This window comes from Parus major, chromosome 15 (assembly GCF_001522545.3).
Source record: "Parus major isolate Abel chromosome 15, Parus_major1.1, whole genome shotgun sequence".
Classification (NCBI taxonomy): domain Eukaryota; kingdom Metazoa; phylum Chordata; class Aves; order Passeriformes; family Paridae; genus Parus; species Parus major.
In genome coordinates, this window is record NC_031784.1 from 1,398,993 (window position 1) to 1,422,241 (window position 23,249).

The 23,249-nt window shown below is 44.7% G+C and overlaps 1 protein-coding gene across 1 annotated transcript in view; it reads right to left on the reverse strand.

Moving 5' to 3' along the window:
* Window positions 1-14: 14 nt before the first annotated feature.
* Window positions 15-23,249, reverse strand: part of TMEM132B (transmembrane protein 132B) — a 210,226-nt gene continuing 186,991 nt past the window's right edge. Inside the window, exons 6-9 of the mRNA XM_033518228.1 lie at window positions 13,617-13,822; window positions 6,149-6,422; window positions 4,594-4,785; window positions 15-3,340 (exon numbers count right to left, since the gene is read on the reverse strand). Of these exons, the coding sequence (XP_033374119.1) occupies window positions 2,186-3,340; window positions 4,594-4,785; window positions 6,149-6,422; window positions 13,617-13,822 (1,827 nt within the window). The 3' untranslated portion in view covers window positions 15-2,185. The remainder of the gene's footprint in view (window positions 3,341-4,593; window positions 4,786-6,148; window positions 6,423-13,616; window positions 13,823-23,249) is intronic.

Here is a 23,249-nt window from a genome sequence, read left to right on the forward strand (position 1 = left end):
AGGAAAGGTTTCCATGAGGAAATGGAGCTCAGAGGGAAGGAAGGAAAGGTTTCCATGAGGAAATGGCTCCGTGCTCTGCTGTCAGACCACAGCACACAGAGAGGTTTGCACTCAGGCCCAGCTGGGCTCTTTGCCCTCTGCACCTGCCAGCAGCAGCTTGGTTTGATTTCAAGACTAAATCAATTTGTGGTCAGTTTATAATGTGCAAACAACAGTAAATAGGGGGTTTTTTGTTCTGCTCTCTGTTTGGGCCAAATACAAAATAACACATTGGGAAGAGAAGTTAAATTCTACAAAAGGGTTTGGTTTTTTTGTTAGATACAATGATCACTGTAGGAATTCAGCTTTCCTTATTTCCTGGATCATTGAGAGGGGAGAGAACATTTGTTAAACAACCCAAGACTTCATCTGACACACAAGTGCTGCATCCCTTATGAAACAGAATCTGTGCTCTATTATTTTCTCTCCTCCAAATTAGATTAGAACAGATGCCATCCCTTCCCTGTGCACTTCAGTGCCAGCAAAAGTAAGTCTCTACTCACTTATATAAGTCTGGTGTCCTCACTTTTCATCTCAGTGTTAAAATTCCTGTATTTTGCACAAGTTACATTAAATATGCTCCCGGTTGTGAATTAGGACCCAAACGCAGAATTTCCCAATTTTCTGCTTTGTTTGAGTATCACCACTGAAGTACAAATTCAAATCTTGCTTTGATCTACCTAAAAGATGGGAACTGCAGTTTGTAAGGCAGCTGTCATTTAGCTCTTGTGGTTATTGCACAGGATCCATCACAAGAACGTGTGCTTTACTGGGGGGTTTAAATATTCTGCAGATTCAGGTTTTTCCTAACTGTAATTTTCAACTTATCTCAGTCATCCTTCAGTAAAAAAATACATGTGATACACATGAAATGGCAGCTTTGAACTTTTCCCTTGATAAAATTGGATAGTTCCTTGTGTGACTGCAGACCCAACGTGTCTTTTCTTTTTAATGAACCATGGTGGAAAGTTTTTCTCTGTAATGTCTTCGTGGCCAGGGATGTTTTAGACGAGTTCTGGGGCATGAACTTCTCTGGCCTGCTGAACTCTACCACCAATGGATTCACTGGTACAGAGTGACAGTGACTCCAAGCTTTGCTCATTTCCTGGGAAATTTCCTCCCTATTTTATGTTTCAATGCCATATTTGACTTTCTCACTCAGACAATAAAATGTCTTGTCAGCCAAGCTACTGTTCCAGCAAAGCATTTCCCTTTGAAGACTGTGCTGGGGTTTTTTTTTTCCGGTTTTTTTTTTTCATATTAGCAATGACAAAAGTGAACCCGGGGCTACTCCTTGATTTTTATTTTCCAGGGTTTATTATTATATTTACAGTTCCCTGTAAGAAGACACAACCCTTTCCCAGTAAGAGTTCTAATTCCTTTCTATGTTTCAAATACTAACGACCCATATGGAAAGGAGGAAGATAACCAGCAATGAAGGAGGTATCTCTGGGGGCTGAAGCAGATGAATAAAAAACTCAAATCATTATAAATATTACTGTACTACACTTTGGTACAACCAAAAAAAAAATAAAAATCAAACCCCTTCAAAGAAAATATTTAATGTTCCCTAAGTCAAATAAAATTCACAAACAATATAAGAAGAAATTAACCACATGGGGGTTTTTATATCTGTAAAAAATAATAAGACTACTTGGCTGCATTGCACATAGGCAATAAAATGAGATTCATTGCGATCCCTTTTTCCATGAGCCTCCTCTCAGGCTGTAAGCAAGAAATGTCCACTGTGCTTTACAAAGGACGACGACTAGAAAAAATCAATGCAAACAAACATCCCTTTCTTTTCTGATTTACCATTTATCATGAGAGATGGCAAACAAATGAAGTCTCCTCTGGGCCGGAGCGCAGTTGGATTAGCATTTTGCTAGTACCAGGCAGTATACAAAAACAGCCATCGTGTGTGTGACACCTCCAACACCTACAGGGAGCTGTTTTAGGGGCACATCCTGGTTTGTGGTGAAACAGGATTAACTCAGCCAGCCTCTTGGACCTGCTCTCTGATATCAGGTTATCATCTCAGGACCTCCAGGGTTGGACTGTCTTGTTCCTATTGCTGACTGGACTGACTGCTCCACCATCCATAAACAGAAGGCATAAAGGTGATTACAAACATAAGAAAGTAGTTTTACATATTGTCTTGCAGTCTTTCCATATAGTCCCTAAGTTCCTTGGAATCACCAAGATTCATATCTTGGCATACCCATTTAATATTATCATCACTGTCAAATAGAATTGAGTTGGTGTAGGGGCCTCCATCCTCCGGCAGTATTGTTGTGTATGAAGTGAACTTTACTCGCTTCTGCTTTGGCCCAGAAGGATTTATAGGTTCACTTTTAACTTCTTTTTCACAAAGGTACTCAGAAGATCTGAGGATATGATTATGAAGAGTCTTCTGAGAACTCCCATTAAGGAGAAAGTTGCTTTCTTCAAACTGCATCCCTCTGTCAATCATGGTAGTGCACTCCTCCGATGGGAGCGAAATGTCCACTGGGTTTTCCAGGAGCTCCACCTCATTTCCAAGCCAGACCCAATCATGGGAATGGGGGATGTTGCCTTGCTCACTCACAGCAAACCTTTTGTGCCTGTACTTCCAAGCAAATGCCACACAGTTAATCAAAAAGACCAAGATTGCTAAGCAGAAAACACAGAGCAGCGCGTACATGCCGATCTCCAGGTCTGTCAATCCTCTGGAAGTCAATGAGAGATCGCTGGGATTGTTTTCTCCTGGAATTTCTACTTGGGTAGGGAAACCTGTGAAGGCAGTTGGGTTGTTTTGAAGCTGGCCATCCTCCAGGGACTCCTGATCAATGGGAGATATGAAAGTTGTGCTTTTGTTTGCATTGTCCTCAGGACCGGACACGTCCTCGTGGTTTTTGGACCAGTCTTGTGCTGTCCTCTCTTGTTCTGCAGCTTTCTCTATAGCGTTGCCTGCATGGCTTTTGAAATCTTTCTCCAGGTCATCGATGTCGTTGCTGCTCCCTTTTTGGTCCAAATCTTTCTGGCCAAACTTCACCTTGACGTTTCCTTTCCCGACAGCCAGGACGCTCTTGCGCTTGGTTTTCTGGCAGGTCTCACTGATGACCATCTCAATTTTGATCAGAGGCCCCTGCCCGTCCCCTTCGGCCACCACGACGGGCCAGAGGGACTGAAGGCTCTGCTGTGACGACACCACCATCTCATCCAGGGACGTGATGGAGATGGAGAAGTCCTTGGAGTCGTAGATGTCCAAGGGCGTCACCGACCCGTCACTGAACAAAACCCAGGCACTCACCACGGCCTCCTGGAGAGGATGAGGGGAAGAAAATATGAGAGAGAGAGAGAGAGCACAAGTCAGACACTCCGTTGTTAAAGTCTGAAAAAAAATACAGAGTTTTGCTTTGGGGTCTCTCTTTTTGGTTTGGTTTTTTTTTTGAAGAAAATGGAAATGTCTACTCTGCGTCTCATTTTCTTGCAGGCTTGTGTTCTCTAGACCATTGAGGCATTTACCTCACCTTCAGGAACTATCAAAGAAACACTCAGATAAATTTAATGAAAATGCTGGAAAAAACAACTGATGATTCTTTTTCTCAGTCTGAAGTGAGAAGCCTCTTTTGAATGCCAGAACCTCATGATGAAAATAATCATATTTCCAGCATCACAGTCAATTAGGTTTATAAAGGACTTTTTTCCCCAATTCTTTTGGAGAATTTCTCTAATGCTGCAGTTTCAGTGCTGTATGTAATAGAAAGAGCAGAGCTGGAATGTGTCAGGCCAGTGAGCCCATCCAGCCCATGGAACAAACTGGGAGGAGAACACATCTCAGTGCAGCATTTTGTCTTTTCTGTCACACTTTCAAATATTCTGGACTTGCAATAGGCAAAAGTGATTGTGGTCTTTCCTGGGAATTATAGCAACAGTCATAAAAAACACAATTCTTATGTTTTGACCAAACCAATTTGTCTTCTTACTGCGAATTGCTAGTGCAAAAAATATAGTTACACTTTCCTGCACTGATGTAGGACCTCAATTCTATACAATCTATTAAAAAACCACATACAGAATTCACTCTGTGGTCTCATTAAAAGCTGTTTAATTCCTCAGACTATATGGTTCAAAGTAAGCACAAATTCATCAGTTTTCAGCAAAAAAAAAAAAAAGTTGTGAAAAACTTCTGCACCTGCAGCCAGAGGTGGCTTTGGCTGAGCTGACTTTGTGAGACAATTAAGGAACAGCATTCCCAGCTCTGCTTGCCCAGCCAGGCTGTATTTTCCCCCAGCAAAAGTGGTTTTTGTGGCACATCCAAGCTTTGTTTGGCACTGTGCACTCCCAGACACGTCCATCCCTTTCCCTGTGCTGTGCAGGTCCCCAGAGAGTTTAATGGTCCCTGTGAAGGGCTCTTGGCACCGTGGGGTTGGTGAGGAAAATGAACTTTACTACGAGAAGTGACTGCTTTTCACAGCCACATGGTCATTATAGCTGCTGCCTAAAATTCACAGCAAATGACTCTGGCAAAGCAGAGGGAGCACATCAATAATTTGATGTATTCTTTTGTACCTGTTTGGGGGAGCGCAGGATGTCGTGGGCAGAGGTGGTAGCAACCAGGGCTCTCTTATTTCCTTTGCTGGTTTGGAAGGACACGGACAAGCCTGACACCAGCTGCACCCCCAGGTCTGTGATGGTCACCCGGTCATCCAGAACGATCACTGTCTTCTCTGCCAGGATGGAATCCGAGAGAGGGGACAGAACCTGGGAAGAGAAAGGAAACACCCTGTGTGAAACAGCCATGAAGTGTTTCAGAGCAAGGCTGGCCTCTAACCAGCACTCCAGATTAATCCTGGGTTTGTCACATCTGTGTCTAGGCCAGAGCTGATGTTTCCCCTGACATATTTCACTCCTTTGCTGCTAAATTATCTAGCAGAATAATTTAATGAAACAACAAATCACTCCAAAATTGCAGCTTGATCTTGACAAAATATATATCATATAGAATAAATTAAAGGGATTAGTTGGTGTTTTAAGACATTTTTGTGGGGTCTATAAAACTGCCTGTGAATGCAGTGCAGCACAGGACAGAGTGTAAGACACTGATTACCACTGGAACTCAGGGAGGGATAAATAAGTGTTCAAAGCCTGGCTGATAGGAACTTGGCCTGTTGCCTTTCTAAGGACAGAGGACCTGAATGAAATGAAAGTGAGGCTTGCAAAAGAACTTTGAAAATCCCACTGGGTGCCTGCCTGCATTTGTCAATGCCAAAACACTCCTGCCAGTTGCTCTGAGACCTTGTTTCCAGCATGCTCAGAAAGAGACTCATCTTTATCCTGGTGACAGAAACAGCTGGTTTGAGCCCAAAATACGGGAGGTGTGATTTGTCTAAAGCAACAGGAGAAACCTGCAGCACATCTCCCTGCACTGGAGCTTCCTGCTCTTCTAGAGCCACTGGAGAGAAAGAGACATCTGAAGGGCAGAAATCCCTTGACCTTTCTATCCCATTTATTTCAGGTTGAAGGGAGCTGAGCCCTAAATTCCCAGTTTGTGTTGACTCCAGAGTGTGGCCAGAACATTACAGGTGTTTGCAGCCCCTGAGAAGAGCCCAGTGTTTCTATTCCTTTATTTTGATTAAGGAAGGTGCATGCATTTGGACACAGAGTTGGGTGGGAACACAAACACCATGAAAGGCATCTGAAGATTATTTTTGTGCCCATGGTTTGTGATAGATTTTGGGAACATAAAAGGACTAATTTTATGTTCACAAAAAAAAGTTTAGCCTTTTTAAAGGCTAAACTAACCAATCATATCAAGGTGCATGGAGATATTTGGTACAATTTCCCAACAGTTATGTTCATATGGTCCCACTGAAGTTAAAAGGAGCTGCCTGTGTGCCTCTTGTCACCTCCTTCCCCAGCCAGAGAAACCTCCCTGTGTTCCAGTCACACCAAGATGGATAAATCCCTTCAAAAGCTTCACCTAAGGGTGGAAGTGACAAATAGCCACAATGAAAACCCATCCAAACTTCCTTTTCTCTTTAGCATGGCCATTTTTTCAGCTTGGTTTTCTTTCTGAGAGCAGTGAATTTTGTCCAGCATCCCCCAGGGTGTGTGTGAGCCGTACCTGCACCGTGGTGATGCCCTGCTCACGCCCAGCCAGCACTCTTCCCTCCTGCAGCTTGGCAACCTTGGGCTCTTCCACCTTCATGAAATCGGCCACCAGGTCGGTGATGTCGAACTGCCACTCCGAGCCCAGCAGGTAGCTCAGCTGGCCCCCAAACTCCGAGGATTCGGCCACAAACTGGGTCAGGACCCTCACCAAGGCGTGCTGGTACTGCAGGGTGCAGCCCTTGCCTTTCTTCTCGTCATCCTCCTCATCCTCGCTGTCGCGGGTGGGCCTGTGAACACATCCAGCTGTGTTACTGCTCCCAGCAGTGAGGGGATGTGAGACAGGAGAGCAGGGCTTGGGTGGGCAGCTGAGGAAATCCTGCTGGAGCTTTGTGCAGATTTTTGTGCCGTTTTGAAGCTACCAACGCTTCCTGCAGTGCATCCTTTGTTTGTGTGGGACCTCCCAGCAGAGTGCAGATGTGTTTCTGTCATTGCTGGGATGGAGTGGAGCCCCTGCCCCTTCTCCAGGCAGCAGGGAAATAGTGCAGAGGGCTCAGGAAATGTTTAGGAGAGGGCAGCTGTGGAACAAATCCCTGTGGCAGCTCATCAGGGGCGGGAGAAGGTGTTTTACCCTCCTTTAACATTTGTATTTCTGTGCTTTTCCCTCCTGTAACAGCTCAGGCTCTCCCTGCTGAGGCAGAGCCCCCAGCTGGTGCCCATCCCTGCTGTGCTTTGTTGATTCCTTTCCTTTTGAGAACACACCTTGACTCCACCTCACATCTCACACAGCTCATGCAGTGACCTCAGGAGCCTCCCAAAAACCCAGATTGGGAATTTAGGCTCCCACTCAGGGCAGGCTGCTCAGATTTCACCGTGCAGAAACACCTGCAGCATCAGACACACTTCCTTCAACATTTTCTATCTGTCCCCCTCCCAAAATACAACCTGTGAAATAAAACAGCTTTTCCTAAAGCTCAGAGAAGGCATCACAGTGATTTGTATGTGATAGCTCTGCTGTCACACCTCACAGACTTTGTCTGCTTAAAGGCCCAGTTTACCACCAATATTATTATTCTTTTTCTCTTGTTTATTGCCTGGGACAAACACATGGATCCTCTTATCTCTTCCAAGTCAGGTATTAAGCAGTGGGTGGTCACACTTTTACTCATTGTGCCCCCATGCTTTGGATTCATTGCTCTGAAATAATTTCCCTCCCTCCTGTATTTATTGAGCCCGAAGCCACCTCTGCATCAAGGGTGGGAAATACAGGGTAAGTCTCTCATTTTTCAAAGTATTGCAGGAGGTAGTTTTGTCCCTTTATCTTCTCCTTTGAAACAGCAGCTATGAAAAACTATTATAAAACAGAATTGTTTTTGTTATAAATTGTTTTATGACAAAGTTGGCAGCCAGTAAGCTGAAAACATATCTAAGAAAAACCCTTGTGCTCTTCAAAATGACTGAGTTACAGAGCCTAATCCACTGGAAATGCATTTTCAATGCATCACCTGTTAGCTGAGTATTTACATTCAGCCTCAAGTAAAAGGTCCAGTTTAGGTGGACCTTTTGGTACCTTTTGGTTTTGTGTACCAAAAGGTGGTACCTTTTGGTTTTGTGTGTGTAAAACAAGTGTCCATCATTACCTGCTGAATGAAACATCACTGAATAACTGGAATTGTTAGGGAAAAGGCTACTAAAATAGGATTTAGATTCCCCAAAGAAATTAGTCTTACAGAGTCTGACTAGCTGGGTATTTCAGGGAAACTTTCATTTCTCTCCTTCCCAATGCTGGTGGCAGTCTGAAGTCAGCTCAGTTGGCAAAATGACCACAAAGAAAGTTCTAGAAGGGAGAATATTCATCAAGCTTTTGTGTTCCACAGCCATCTGTGCTGTAAAGGAATTCATGAACTCCTTCATGTTCCCACTTTCAATTTATTCTGACCCTCTTCAACTCAGCTAAGCCACATCCCAGCTCTGAACTATCTCAGACTTTGGCAAAACCAAGTTCAGCTCTGAGATTTTGGGATTTTCCCCTCTCTTTATAACACAGACAGAAACGTTAGTGCCTGTGCAGAATTGGAGAAAAATGTGCAAAAGCTGTTCAGGTAAGGGGTACTTATGGGATTTGGGGCAAAAGAGCAGGGAACTGATGGGATCCAGCCTTGTTATGGGAAAAGAGACCCAAAACCCGAGCTGTGGCTGCAGGAAATGTTCCCACATTCAATATCCACACCAGCATCATTCTCCACAACTCCCTTTCTGTCCCTCTCACACAACCTGATGTTTGTCCCTGCCCAGGGCAGGGGTTGGAACAAGATAATCTTTAAGGTCTCTTTCAACCCAAACCATTCTGTGATTTGATGTTTTATTCAGATCCAACGAGTTGCTGTTATATTTATTTATGTGTTTGTTTATTTCTACTTTCGCTGTTTAAAACTTTGCCCCACTGGATTGTCCAAGAGGAAATCCATTCAAAACAACTGGAGGGAATTCTTTTTCAGCCCCAGCTCACAAATATGAGCTGAGGAATGGCCAGAGGGAAGGATTGTTGCACAGGAGCACAGAGGGAGCACTCCTGTTCTTATTTCCAGGACCAGGATGGTGTGGGCAGCCTGGATTTACCACAACAAAAAGATGATTCAAGTCCAGTCCATTCCTTGGGGTATCTTAAATGCAAAGGCTCCATCTCAGCACAAAAACACTTAGAGATGTTTATGTACTTCTGCTCAGAAACATGTTTTCTATGGCACACAAATGTGGAGCATCACAAAAGCCTCTCCAAAGCCCAGAACGAGCAAGGCACGTTCATTGTCAGTGCAGAGGAGAGGGAGGTGTCTGAATTTTCAGTACAAGCTTGCAAATCTGCTTTGCCAGGTCTCAATTCAAGTTCTTTCTGGTTTTTTGTTTGGTTGGTTTTGGGTTTTTTGATTTTTTTTTTTAAGGATATAATTTTTCCACTTTAAAGCCACAAAATCAGGATTTAGGCAGTAAGCCAGTGTTTTGTCTCCACACATGCAACAAAATGTTTGAGATCCAGTGAATTGCACAGTTCCCTTTAAACTCCTCATTACAGTGTTTTCAGTGAGCTTAAAATCCTTCATTAAGCAGGGAGCTCATTTTCTGCTTAAGACAGGTCCTGCTGAATATAAGCTATTGCTGCATATTGTGCTTTTTTCCCCTTGGTCATCTCTGAAAATCTCTCAAAGTTCACCTTACCCTATTTCTTGCTGCTTGGCAAACTTGCTTGGAAGGTTTGATGCTTTTCTGGAGCGAGCCAAGGTTGCCAGAATTCCATTTAATTTCCATTTCACAGAGAGAGAGGCTTTGCCAGGGAGCTGAGTTAAAGCAGCAGCCTGTTCCAAGGGTGCCTGTGAGCACTGATCTCATCAGTGATCTGTCAGCTCCACATTACAGACATTGTCTCTGAGCACTTCAAGTGTGTCTCTTTTCATCTGCAGCCCTCTCTAAACAGGCATCACCTTCTTGGGCCACATGCTAGTTTTCTGTTAAAAAAACCCCAACCCTTAAGAAATCTGTTTTGCTGGGTTTGGATTTGAAATACTCATTGCAAAGATTTATATTTAAAAAACATTTGCAACACCCCTAATTGAAAAAAAGACATCTCTCTGGGATACAAATTACAAAGCACTAGAAGTTGATTTAGTGGAAGCTACAGAAATAAGCTGCACGTAACTCCACTCACAGTTCAAGAAGAAATGTAATTTGGTGCTTTTACAGATCTTGAAAATACAGCCTACCTATTAACAAAAATCTCCAAGGCCTTTTCTCCATAGGACATTAAAGTCAATTAACTAAAGGAGCAAATTTACAGCGTGTTCCAGCTTTGTGCAGATGCTGTTACCCACAAATGCAATGGTTTCAATCCAGTGTCACTTAATTTGCCCTAAAGCACAGCTTTACCTTGAGGGCCAGCACTCACTGATGGTTTAGCCAAAGCAGTTTATTTTGTCCTGCTTTTTAACTCAGCCCAACTTTCCTGCTTTTGTCTCCAGAACTGGGCAGGAGAGAGCTGCTCAAAGCCCAACAAACTCTGAAGTGATACCCGTGCTGCTGGTGTTGGGAGCCTCCTGAAAACAATATCCCATCCCAGCTGCAAATATTTACTGAAATTAAATTTCCAGTTTGTTCTGGGAGACTTTAGCCATGCAATTCCTATTAATGCAAGCTGAAGCCACTCATGCCATGTAAATATGTGTGCACAGAGCTGGTGCAGGAACCTCAAGAAGAAGGTAATTATTTTGCAGATGCACGAGGAATAGAAATAAATGTTCTTGTTAGACTAGCAGAGTCTGCCTGGACCTCTTCTACACTCTAATATTTGACTTTAATTTAAATATACATCTTCTGTTTGCTGGGGCTGGGGGTTGGTACAGACACAACTTTTCCCTGCACCAGGAGATGATTGTGGAGCTGAATTTCACCTGCCCAGGGAGGCTCTTCCTATCTGCAGCACCAGAGATCAAGTTCTCCACTTGATAATATTAAAGATTTGCCATATACTGCAGGCTGATCTGGTAAATTGCATTGCTGCTTTTACACTGGGGAGATAAATGGGGTTTTTTTCCAGTTTCTGGCACAAGAGCAGCCTGTCTTTTCCTTTCTGTTCTCCAACAAGCTCCTGCCCTTGCAGCAGTTCAGCCCAGCTAAAAACCAACCCAGCTCAAACTGTGCATGGGGCATTTGTAAAAGTCTTGTAAAGACCCTGTTTTCTTCATTGCTTTGTGGAAATTATTCAAGAAGTCAGATAGGCAGAGATGTCTGTAATCACACTTATTTTACAATTACAAACATAACAGGGTTTATAGGGAGAAGCAAACATTTCACCTCTGGAAAGAACAGCTGGGATCTGGGATATAAACTCCTCCTCGGGTCTGACACAGAGCTACATTCAGATGAAGAGCAGCTATGCTGATGCACAAACATTTCTTTTGTTAACAGCACCAATAAAAACGTTTAAAAGATCATTTTAAAGCCCAGTAAAGCCCAGTTCTCTTTTGCCATCTGGCTCAGCCCCTCAGGCACGCTGTGGCTGTGGGAATGAGGCCCTGGGGCAGCCACAGGAGATGAAAGGAACTTTGGAGGTTGCTCAAGTGTCTCTGCACAATCCCTGTAAAAATAATCCAACATTTTACCTGCTGTACATTGAGGAATAACTTTATAGCAATGTTTGGTTCCTGCTGAGAAGACAAGGAGTGGTGTGAGGACACCAGCCCTGCAGGCAGGAGGAAAGTGGAAAATGATTTTGTTTGTGGTGAGGTGAGAGAAGCCACACTGCAGTCCTGCCATGACCAGAACACTGACACAGCTCCAGTTGATTTTTGGGCTAAGTTTAAGGTGCCTAAGCCTGTTGTCAGTAACTTTGGAAAGAGTTCTTCAGTTTCCTTCAAGGACAAATATCAAAAACCTCATGCAAATTGCCAATATTGGCTCTTACATGAAGGTGAAGTTGAAACAATGCAATGCTATGGCTTCACCTGCTGGGAAATGCTTGGATTTGGGGTTTTTACAAAGATAAAAGCACCCTGCTCACTCTCAAACCTACAGCTCCTGACTGCAGTCCAAATGTCTTGAGTGCTTCAGCTTATCACTTCAAAACTCATAAAAACTCCCCCATGTTTAGGATTTTGGGAAACACATAGGAGGTGGAGGTATAAGCAGATTAAAAAGTAAAGAGAAAAGTCATAATAATAAAAAAGAACCAAAATGAAAAGCCACTAAATCTCAGGTTAAAACCATCCAAATCTAAAAATAAAGGAAATGTAAAAACCTTATGTGCAAAGTAAATGTCAGAGTGAGCACAACTAATGCTGGCTCTGAGCTATTGATTCAGAATAGCCCTGCAAAGTTAAAAAGCCCACAGGAATGGTCAATAAAACAAGAGATCATTTCTTTCCCGTTGAAACCTTTGCTGTTCACGTGGGCACAGACCTTGCAGGGGTGTCCACACTTTCCCTGCTCCATGGAAGATGCTGGCAGGATCTGTGCCAGCAGCTCCAGGGCAATCCAAGCAGCAGCAAATGCTTTGCACCAAAACCCTGCAAAGCTTGCCAGCTTGCAAGCAGAGCAGGCTCTCAGACCATTCCCTTTATTTCTGCTGGCCAAATAAATCAGGAGACACCGAGGGGGAAATTTCCAGCGCTGCCTGTAGCGGGTTTGAGACTGCCCACGACTGCTAAGCATGGCTCAATGTCTGCTCCTGCAATAAACACCAGCCTAATCCTGCAGCTGTTTGCTCAGCAAAAACCCCCTGCTTTTAGCAGGATCTGTGCCTCAGGGGTGGGACAGCACGGGCAGGAGGAGGGAGGTTCAGTGAAGATTTAAGCAGTCAGCTTCAATCCCTTCATTCCTCACCTAGCACAGCTCTTCCTGCCTCAAACAGCAATGCTGCCTTTGCCACTGAAGCAAACCCTCTGATTTCTCATCACCTCTTCTGTCATAGCCAAAAAAATATCCACATAACCAAGAGGTCAGTCACTGCCCTTCTCTGGAGCTCGTTATCTGGCTGTCCTGCAAATTGGGTCCTATTCTCCTACCCAGTTCTGTGCCCTTATGAAGAGCTGGGTAATTCTCCTCCACTGCTGGCTGGGCTCTCCAGGCCCTTCAGCAGCTGAGATGTTCTCCTGGGCACTGCAGAGCTGCAGCTGGAGCTGCCACAGTGTCCAGCACCCCTCCTGCTGCTGCCAGCAAGGCTTTTTCAGCAGGTTATAAATCCCAGCTGGTGGCACACCTTTTCCCCACTAATATTTCTCAACTTCGCCTGAAATCCACCAACAGAGCAGCGCTCCTGGAAGTTCTTAATCCTGCAAATTGTGCAAATGATGGTTATTACAGAATGGGCATTTTCAGTAGGGAATGGTGGGATCAGAGCTCAAAATCCCCACTCCCTTCCCCCTCCTTTTCTCCCTGTCCACTCTTTCCTGGTGGAACATGGTTTTCAGCAGGAGCTGTTTCTCACTTAATTCAGAGCTGCTAAGGAATGCAGCAGCTCTGCTGTTGGGTACATCTGAACAGCCACCCAAAGTCATGGAATCACAGAAGGTTTGGGCTGGAAGGGACCTGGACTGGCCACCTGCCCAAGACGGAGGCAGTGACACCTGGACCCTTCCTTGGCCCTGCTGTTTGTCACAGCAGACAGGATTGAGGTCTGGCAGTGCTGAATCTCTCTCTCACACACACAGGGCTGTGTTACACCAACAGGAGAGGCCCAGCTCCTTTTCCTCAGCTCTGCACAGGGGAATGTGTGACACAATGTCCTGAGGTTGTGTGGAATTGATTCATGCTCCAGGCAAAGCCACTGACTTTTAAGCTGTATAGATCAGGATAAAATGCAGCGATTGTTGGATGCTTTAATGAAGGCTGAGGCTGGCTGTAAAGCTAATGGCAAACAGGAGAGTTTAGATTCTGAGGAATGCTCTAAAAATGGCTGTCTAAAAGCAGAGCCCTGGGCAGGTGTGCTGTGAACATACCTTTTGTTGGAGGTGACAGGAATCCTCCAGCCTTTGATCTGGCTGAGCTCTGTGTCAGAGATCTCAATCTGCAGAGGGAGCCTGGGAAGCCAGACCGTCACTTCCAGCTGGGTGGTGAAATGCTGGTAAGTGAAGTTAACAATCGTATCCACTTTGCTCTTCATTTCCTTGCCATTAACGAAGATGGAGTCACAGCTGTCAGAAACCTTAAAAAAATATAAAAAGAATTAGGAAATGAATAAAAGTTCCTGGGGAAGAACAAGGATGATACATCAGTCCTAAGACAACACTGCAAATGTAAGTCATGCATATTGCATTTTCAGTTTTCTAATTAGAAGCAAACAGTGATAAATGGACCCCAGGGAAAGAGTTGTGCTTTCCTCAAAGGATACTACTCAAACTACAAAAATAATTTAATGATGTTATATAACCTGTGTGAATCTTTTATATTAGGCAAATTAAACTCTTCATGAATCAAATTCCATGTGCATCAACGTTTATGTTTACAACTTGCTTAAAGAACCAGGAAAAAATGGGGCCATATGTTAGTAAGAAAAAATCTGACTCAGAACCATAAACCAGAATCCTTTTCCTTCAGACAAAGATCCCCTTATGGCTCATGAGCAGAAGTGCAGCTGAAGCATTATTTTGTAGAACTTCTCAGTAATTGTTTTAACAAAATGCATTCAGAGTTGCTTTGTGGCATTCCATGAAATCACAGCTAAAACAAGCTGTGTGCTACAGCTCATCTTCCCTCTGGGTTCCAGAGATCTTCTGGCACAAAACCCAGGTCCTGAGCACAGATCTTATTTATATCAAACCATGATGTAGCAGCTAATTCCATCTGCATCCTGGAAGACAGGAGTCTGTTTTCAGGAAGGGTTCCTGACATATTTCTATGTGTGTGTAGAGTTTTAGATTTCACAGCAATGTATAACATTCATGTCCAGTATTTGTGTTTGTGCACACGTATAACATGAGTTCTACACCTGCACTCTTCATGTTTTTGCTCTGGGTCTGGTTCTTTGAAGAGAGGGAGGTGTAGAGAGCCCATGAAGAGTGGTTTCCATCGTCTGAAGCCACAGCTGGTGCTGTGGTTGTGTTCCTGAAATGCACTTTGTTCTCCTGTCAGGCCTGCTCTGTGTCACTCGGATCCAGGGGGATCCTGCCTGAGCCTGGGTTTCACTTCTGGTTTCCTGGAATTACTGAGATAACTCATGTAGGCTTCAGTGGGGAATATGCTGAAACACGGGTTGAGTTCCCTCTGCAATCCTACCTCAAATCTTTTCAGATATTAACAGGGATTAGGGGTTACTGAGCCAAGAAAAATTAGAGAAAAATCTCTGGCAGATGCTTTGTTTTGCTCAAAAAAAATATGCAGTATTCAGATATGAAGTAAAAGATCTGTCCTTCCATATTTACCATTTTCAAGTCAGCTTCTCAGATCCTTCTCAATGTTCTGAAAGTACAGCTGCTGATTTACAAAGGGGCTAATCCAGGTGATGGGGCAAAGGAAACTAAGTCACTCTTCTGGAGAGAACACTCCCCCCACATAAATGCTTAATGAGCAGAAGAATATAAAAATAATAAATCTAGATAATCTGATAAAGAGCTTAAAATGGACTTCAGGCTCAGGAGTACCACAAATGATTTGGAGCAAACTCAGAATCTTTTTTTCCCTCCCTCATAATGTGTCACGAGTGTCTCTGGAAAGTTTAAGCACATTAAGCAAGCCCATTAATTGAATGAGCAGTTGAGATTCTAAACCATAAAGCTTACATCTTGGGAGTTATGTGAGAATTAATACAAGACAGAAATAATTAAGAAAACTCAAAGAGGGAGGGATAAACATCAAGGCTGGATCAGGGGAATAACTAATATCTGACAAGACAGCAGCTAATTTTTCAGATTCTCTTCTTACTGCATCAAATGTTCTTGTCAGCAGGCAAGAAAGGTGCTAAATTAGGGAACTGAAAGATGGACATTAATTGTAGCTATAAAAATATCAGTCTAGGCTTACAAATTCCACAGATTTTATGTCTAGACAGAGACATCCAGTCATTTATAGACTGACCAAAAGGTAAGTAGAGAGCAGGATCTATAACCATGCTGTAGTTCACCCAGTGTTCTTGTGTGGTGTTCAGGATTCACTGAAGTGTATCTTCCAGAAAATAATCCTGCCTGGATAAGAAAACTTGAAGAGAGCCACTGTTGTTTCAGTTCTCTATCTGGAATTTGAGTTTACTCTATTAAGTACAAGCACACCAGGTAATTCAAAGGAAAATCCAGCTGAATCCTGTGATAAAGCAGAATAAAGCTCACATGAGGAAGCCTCTATTTCACTCCCACATATTTAATTACTGCCAGGTTTCTTTCACTAACCTGACTAGAGCTGGTGTTAGAAAGTAGACTTGGCTCATCTGAAGGAAATGAGAACCTTGAGCATGGACAGAAAATGTCCAGCACTCCTTTTTCACCTGGGACCCCTTCAGACCTGGGACAAAGATGTGATTCCATCCTGGGAGCTGGGATTCCACACCAGCAGCACCGTGATGCTGAGGAGGGAATGAAATCACCTCGGGCCCTGGGGACTCTGTGGCCTGCAGCAAGGTCCCCCTGCACCTTCTGTGCTTTGGAGTCCCCTCCACACCTTCCCAGGCACAGCCTGGCTGCCAGAGGGGCTGGAGATGCTGCTGGGGAGGAGCTGCTCCCATGGAATGCTCAGGGTTTGCTGAGGGCCAGCGCTGCCTGAGCAGGTGACTTCACACAGAATTCTTTGAGCTGCTGCTTTTGAGGGAACAAAGAGGGAAAAGGCTCTTAAATCTCTCCTGCAAACATTACACAGCGAGAAGAATCAGCAAAAGCTTGGAATGGCACCCTCTCATGTAAAATGCAGGGAGCAAGGCTGTTTAAAGCAGTCTGTCCCCATCCATTGTCAGCTGCCTGGCAGCACCAGAAAGTTCTGTTTGACACAGTTTACAGGGGAGCAGGCCAGCCACCGTGTGCTCACATGTGCAGGTCAAGAGAAAGAGGGCTGCAATTAACCTCTCTGGGCTTTGAAGCAGGTGGTTGGCTCCAAACCCCACAAGTAATTGTGAAAAAGCACAATTTGCCCTGTACAGTCTGTGACAGCCTCCTCACTTTAGGCTAATCCAGAACAGAGAAGATAGCAGTTGAGGAGGAGTAATTGTGAAACCATTTGATGTTCAGGTCACAAAGGTCTCTGCACCCTTTTGGGGGAGCAGGTAAAACACAGGGGATGTGAAGTGACAGGAAAACAACTGATGCCTGCTTGTGGCTCATCTCTGAGTGCAGGATCTGCTCCCAAGCTCGTCCCTCACCCTCAGCTTCACTGCAAGGAGCCCTCCCAGGGGACAGGACAGTCACACTCCTCATGGCTGCTTATTCTTCACGAGTTTTTTGGTCATGCTGAGACCCTGCTGGGCACAACCATTTGTGTCCACACTCTCTTGTGTGGGAGAGCAAGAGATCTGGCCACAGGAGAATCCATCTCCTGTCTCAGGGCCTTCCCAGCCCACACCTCATCTCCAAGTTCATCTTTCTTCACCTTCAGGCCAACACCTGTCACTAATATTTACATACAGCTGTGTATGGACATGAATAATGAATTATAAAGGAAAACTCCTACCCAAAAGGATGAATTCTATTTAATTCAGTGCAAAGCAACAGTGACTGAGAGAATGTGTGAGACCAAGCACAGTGCAAAGCTGTCCTGTGGCATTTTTCACCTGTGAATGTTTGACACAAACCCCAAAGAGATGGTGCTAATTTTACAGCAAATATTTTAAAAAAGTGAGGCATACACCATGTGTATCAGAATTCGGTCTAGCACAGAGTCTTTTCAGCTGAAAAACTCAGCCTTTGGTTATTCAGTCAAGTCCCCAGAGGATTTAAATTTGAAGTTCAAATTCACCCTTGAAAAGAGGTGCTTGCTGCCAAAAGACCCTTCACCAGTGCTTCAGAAACACTGGATTTACAAGAGGAGGTTTTTGCTCAGTGTCAAGATCTCCTGGTCTTTAAAAACAGAGTTCAATGGGCTGGGTGTGCAGGCTTGAGTGTTGTAACCCTGATTCTCCTCACTCATTTGTCATTCTTTGCCTGCCTGAGCACAGGAGGCAGAGCCCAGAGCAGGGCTGGCTGCAGCCCTGCATGCCCTGCACAGCTGCCCATGCAGCAGAGCTCTGGAAGCTGTGGAGGAGTGCAGGGGAGCACAGCCCAGCCAAGGGGTGCAGGATATAAATGCTCATTATTGTGCCTGAGGCTGCGATGAGAACAATTGTAACAAGATTCTAGAGAACGGGGTGAGAGTGAATGGCTCATTCTCATAATAATCTCACAGTGGTGATGCTGTGGTATTGCCTGAACTCTGCCTTTCCAACCTTTTCCATGGCATTGCTCCTGACATTGTTGTTACCACATTAGGAAGGACTTGCTGAGCTGTTTGCTGCTCCTCAAACCCTTTCACTGTGTGTTTACCTTCTGCCTCTTGCATCTTTTTAAATGGCTGCAGCATGGCTGGATCGTACTTCTGTCTGCTTTGGGTAATTTTCTATTTCACTTTTATTGTTGCTATGTTTGCTTTAGAAATCACAGAAATCTCTGAAATCACTTCCTCAGCCTGAGGAATCTGGCCTAGGCTTTGAGTAATAGCTGGAGACAAAAAGGATTATTCTTCCCATCCTTTTATTTCTGCCTCTACCCAAGAGCTGCTTACCCCCACGCCTTCCTTGGCTCCTGTCCTCTTCTGCACCTGGAGACTTTGCTGCAGCCTCTCCTAGACCAGCAAGGGCAGAAAGATGTGTCTCATGTCTTGAGACAAAACAAACAAAGGCTATTCCCAAACCCTTTTCTGATAAAAAATGCTGGGTTTATTTTAAATTCAGAATTCTGCCTGACAGCAGCCAATCTAATAAATGTCAGGCTTCTTGTTTTGGCTGCAGCTGGGTGTTATGTCATGACATGACAATTATCCAAGTGCACAGGATTCACCCATATTCGTGTGTTGAGTGATAAAATCAAAATTTTGCATCAGATTTTGTCACCCTTTAAAAACTAAAACAAATTGGTCATTCATTGTTTGAATTCCAGCTCTGCCCAAAGATAACAAGCACACTGTCCTGTTTGAGTTCCAGCTCTGCCCCTGCCCTGCCACCTCTGCCCGTGCCCCTCACAAACCACGCTGGACCTGGCCTCACAAGGATCTCTTTCTCTTCCACAAGCACTTTTCCTGCATTTTTCCATGCAGATAATTCTCACAACAGTTGTGTCTCCCCCTGCCCCAGCTCTGTGCACTGGGGTCTGCAGATATTGTCTGCGAGCAATTTGAGGCAAATGGTAGATGAAGAACATACAGAGTAAAGGATGGCAAATGGCATAATGCTGGAATTTAAACTAATAAAACAAGAGGTTTTATTCCCTTTTAATCTTCCACATGTGCAGAATAGTCTTGGAAGTGTCATTTTTGTAACAATTTTTTCCCGTTAATTTGTTTTTATTGGCAAATCAGTTCTCCAAGTACTGTTCTCTGAAATAGCTGCTGTAGTTTCAGAGAGAAGTGTTGGCTTTAGGAATCCCCTGAGATACATTCTAAGGTTTCTTTCCTACTTAGAAACGATAGCAAGAGTTTAAGTCGAGTATTCCCCATCCCATGTGTTCGATATGTGTTTGTTTTTCAGCTTATCATTGAATAATAATGTTACCCAGGAACAGGACACAAACTGCCTGACTCACAGCAGACCAAGAGCTACACTTACAAACAGGATTAGAATGATTTCCCCCATCCCTACCACCACCTTTCACTGGAGAAAAGGTAAGAAATGAGACATGTCAAGGTGAGCCTGAAGCAGTTCCAGTGCTCTTCATGCTAAGTAGGCTTTAATTGCAACATCCACCAAGAATTAAATCACATCCTTTGCACTGAAACAAGAGGTGGCCTTAATCTTGCTGTTTGGGGAAACTGGGATTGAGGCAGGGAAGTTTGTTCAGCCCCCTCAGCACTGTGGTATCCTGTAAAAACAGGCTGGTCACATCATCTGTCAGCAGGAACAGGGCTGTGTTTGGCTTGGTTATTTTCAGCTACATTTGCTCTTTTTCTATTTACCCAAAGGTTAGATTTAAAACTGCTGAAGTCAATCCAAAGGAATCCAGTGGAGGATGATCGGTATCAGAGGCCAGCACTGGTCAGGCATGTCCCAAACTACACAATCAAATCCCTTGGGAAGTCCAGGCCATTTTGAAATGATCATTTTGTAATGGTCTCTTCCCAGTTTTATTGTTCTAAAGGAGTAAATCAGGAGATGCAGAACTCATATCTGGACTTTGAGTGTCTCTAAAGAGGGACAGAAGCACGGGCTGGCTTGTCCTGACAGTGAGGAGCTGGAGGGAGCACACAGCCCCAGTTTACAGCCCCCAAAATCATCCCCACGGCTGCAGTGAGCTGCCAGAACATCCCAGACACAGCCAGGAACAGCACAGCTGTGTTTGCCACACGGGGCCTGTCCTGCACAGCACTCCTGGCAAAGTGCAATCCGTGATTTATGCTCAGGCCTGACTCAACAAGGAGTTAAAGCAAGATTGAAAGGAAGATCCTTCATCCAGGAAAGCACAGATCTGGAAAAGCAGATAATTGACTGAAGTGCTGTGTGTCCAAGAGGCCAGGAGAGCTCGATGGTGTGAGCAGTGTGCAGGGGGAGCAGCAGCAATGGGCACCACAGAATTACTGCCAACTCCTTCTTCCAGCCTGGGAGCTTCTGCTCGTTTTCCCTGAGGATCAGCCTTTAACACTGCTGAGGAAGAGAAGCAGGAAATGGAGGGAGGAGGGAGATGAGCCCAGGTATAGCCTGTGATGATGTGTGTTTGAAGTTTTAGAGTGGTTTTAGCATTTAACCCCCATTGAAACGCACTGAACTAGAGGGAAGGACAGCATGGCAGACATTAACATTTGGGTTTAACAATGCAGACAATTGCTGAGGCTTAGAAAAGGTGCAGTGATCCATGAATGCACGATGAGAGTTTAAAAACCTGCTCAACGGAATGGAGTGTGCACTATTCAAAAACTGTTGATCTGTGCAAAATTATTAAAGCACACTTGAGATGTGCCAGGATTGCAGTCCCAGTGCAGAGCAGCTGCTCCTGTTCTCCTCCCAGCCCCTGCAGCCCATTCCTGCTGGAGTTTGGCAGGGACACAGGTGGAGAGGGGAAGGTGATGAGGTGATGTGCACTCAGACTGCAGCTGAATTCCAGCTCAGCACTGAGCACCCACAGCAGCACAGCCAGGGCAGAGGCTCCAGCCTCTCCTCCTCACTGATTATGGAGAGGCAATACTGAAAGCTAAAGGGGCTGCCAAAATGTTCTCTGCTTCACGTAATCAGATCATTGACCCATCAGCTGAGCTTTTACTTGCAGGTTTTCCACAAAAAATAATAAAGTTGAGGAATTCTGTTGGAATTAAAAGTCGCTATTTCTGCTCTGCCCACTGGTTTCTCATCACCATGTGCAGACTGAGAAAGAGAGATCATCTGCATTCGGTGAAATGAGAGGAGAACCTTGTTCAGGTACCTGGGACAGGCTGTGCTTGGTCCCCCAGGATTGTCACCTGCCCTGCAGATAAAGAAATGCTGCTCAGTAGCAAGAAGGAGTGCTGGAGGTGGCTGTGTTGCTGTCGGTCTGAGCAAGGCACTCTGCAGTGGGGTGGGAAGCAGACGGGCTGTGCTGTGCTGTGCTGTGTGAAAGGGAGCAGGGATGGCACTGTGAGGGGACACAGCCTGCCTCTGAAATTTCATCCAGCCCTCGCTGAAGAAAGTGAGAGACTTTCTCCTGCTTTACTGGCCCCAGACCAGGAGCTTTCAGGGCTGTGAGGACTTCACTGCCTATTGTAACGCAGTGACAGCCAACTGTGACACAAGCTTGGAACAAAGACTTGTAGGCAGTGTGGTTTGGAGGCTCAAGTTCTCTGGTGTGTCACACTTCAAGTTGTTTGGACAAACTGCAATTATCCCTTGATGGAGCAGCAGTTCCAGTGCCAGGATGCAGCAGAGCAGGTGCACATGAAGTAAGTTCAAGCTCATTTCAATCTCAGCACAGTTTGTGTTTAGGGAAAGCTTCAGGAATACTTTTTTCCCCATTCAATCACTACTTTTGTTGATAATGAGAACACATGGAGCAGAACTCAGAGCACGATCTCCTTTCTTCCTTATCCACTTGTGATCAAAATGGTGTCAGTCCCATTCTTGCTGGGTGAGTTTCTGTTTTTCAGAGCAATCTGGCTCCTGCTCGCCTTGTCACCGTGATGCAGAGCCTCTCCTGGGCCAGCATCCTCCCCAGCCCAGCCAGGCCTGCTTATCTCCAGACACACATCTTCCTTCTCCCTCGGAGATAAAGCATCTCTCACCAGCACAAATTCCAAGCACACACTCTCCTCTGAGGTGGATTTGCTTAAATATTTTACCCTTTCACTCGCTGCAGATAAGGCATTACCAGCACTTGTTAGTTTATGTAAACATCCACATTCTTCATATTCATCAGCTGCTATCCCAGAAGGGCTTAAGAGCTGTTTATGTGGTGAAACCCCAGCAGATGGTACCAGCTCCTTCTTGCACCCATCTAATTGCAAACACTGAACCTGCTCTGTAAAAGCTGTTAATTAGGTGAAAATAACACATATGTTTGAGCTATAAGCTAAGGTGGGATTTTTCCCCCCCTCTCTGTTTTCCCCCAGTTGAAATGCTCACACAAATATAAACTGACCAATAATCTGCAGATGGGTGAGAAAAGCAAGGGGGGGAAATAGGCAGCATCAGATGTAACGTTCTTTGTAAAATAATGGGCTTTAAAAGTCATTTTCTGAGCACTAAGTAAACTTAGTGTTCATGACTCATGGCTCTAATCCCTGTGACTGAAATTTAAGATCTAAGGCTCCATGAAATTAAAGAAAAAGAAACAATTACATGCATATTCATTCAATTTCATGTATTGCGTATCCTTCAATTTTTCCAACAAAATTTTAACGGGGGGAACAGGGGTTTCTAAAGACTCTGTTTGAGAGAACCCTGGTGTGCCTGCTGGCTTCTCAGCGTTCCTGGGGAATGCAAATATTCCACAGGTGTGACAAGAGACAGCACAGAAAGCTCAAGGACATGGAGCCTTCCCCAGCCACACCAGGGCCAGAGCTGATGCTTTAAGCTTTGGCTTTCATATTTTCCAGATTCTGTACTGGTACCTAACTCTGAACTTCACATGGAATGTCAGTGAGTTCTCCTCACAGCTCAGGCACACACAACAATCCTTTTCCAGCCCAGAACCAAGGGCACTTCTGCAGCTTCAGCCCCAAAAGCAGCAGAGAATTGAGGAGAGCAATCTGGGACTGCATCACCTGCAGCTGGAACTGGACAATTCACCCCAAAATGGAAATGGACCAAAAATGATAAAAAACTCCTGACCCAGGGCCCATCTTCTGTCCACCTTGGGTCCATCCTGGGTGCAGCCACAGCCAGGCTCCTGCACTGCCCAAGGTGCATCCTTGGAAGGGCTTTTAATAAATCCCCACTTTATTCCTTTAGCTGTGTCCAGCCTCTGCTCCAGGAGCCCCTCGAGGCATCAGTGCCCATCAATCCC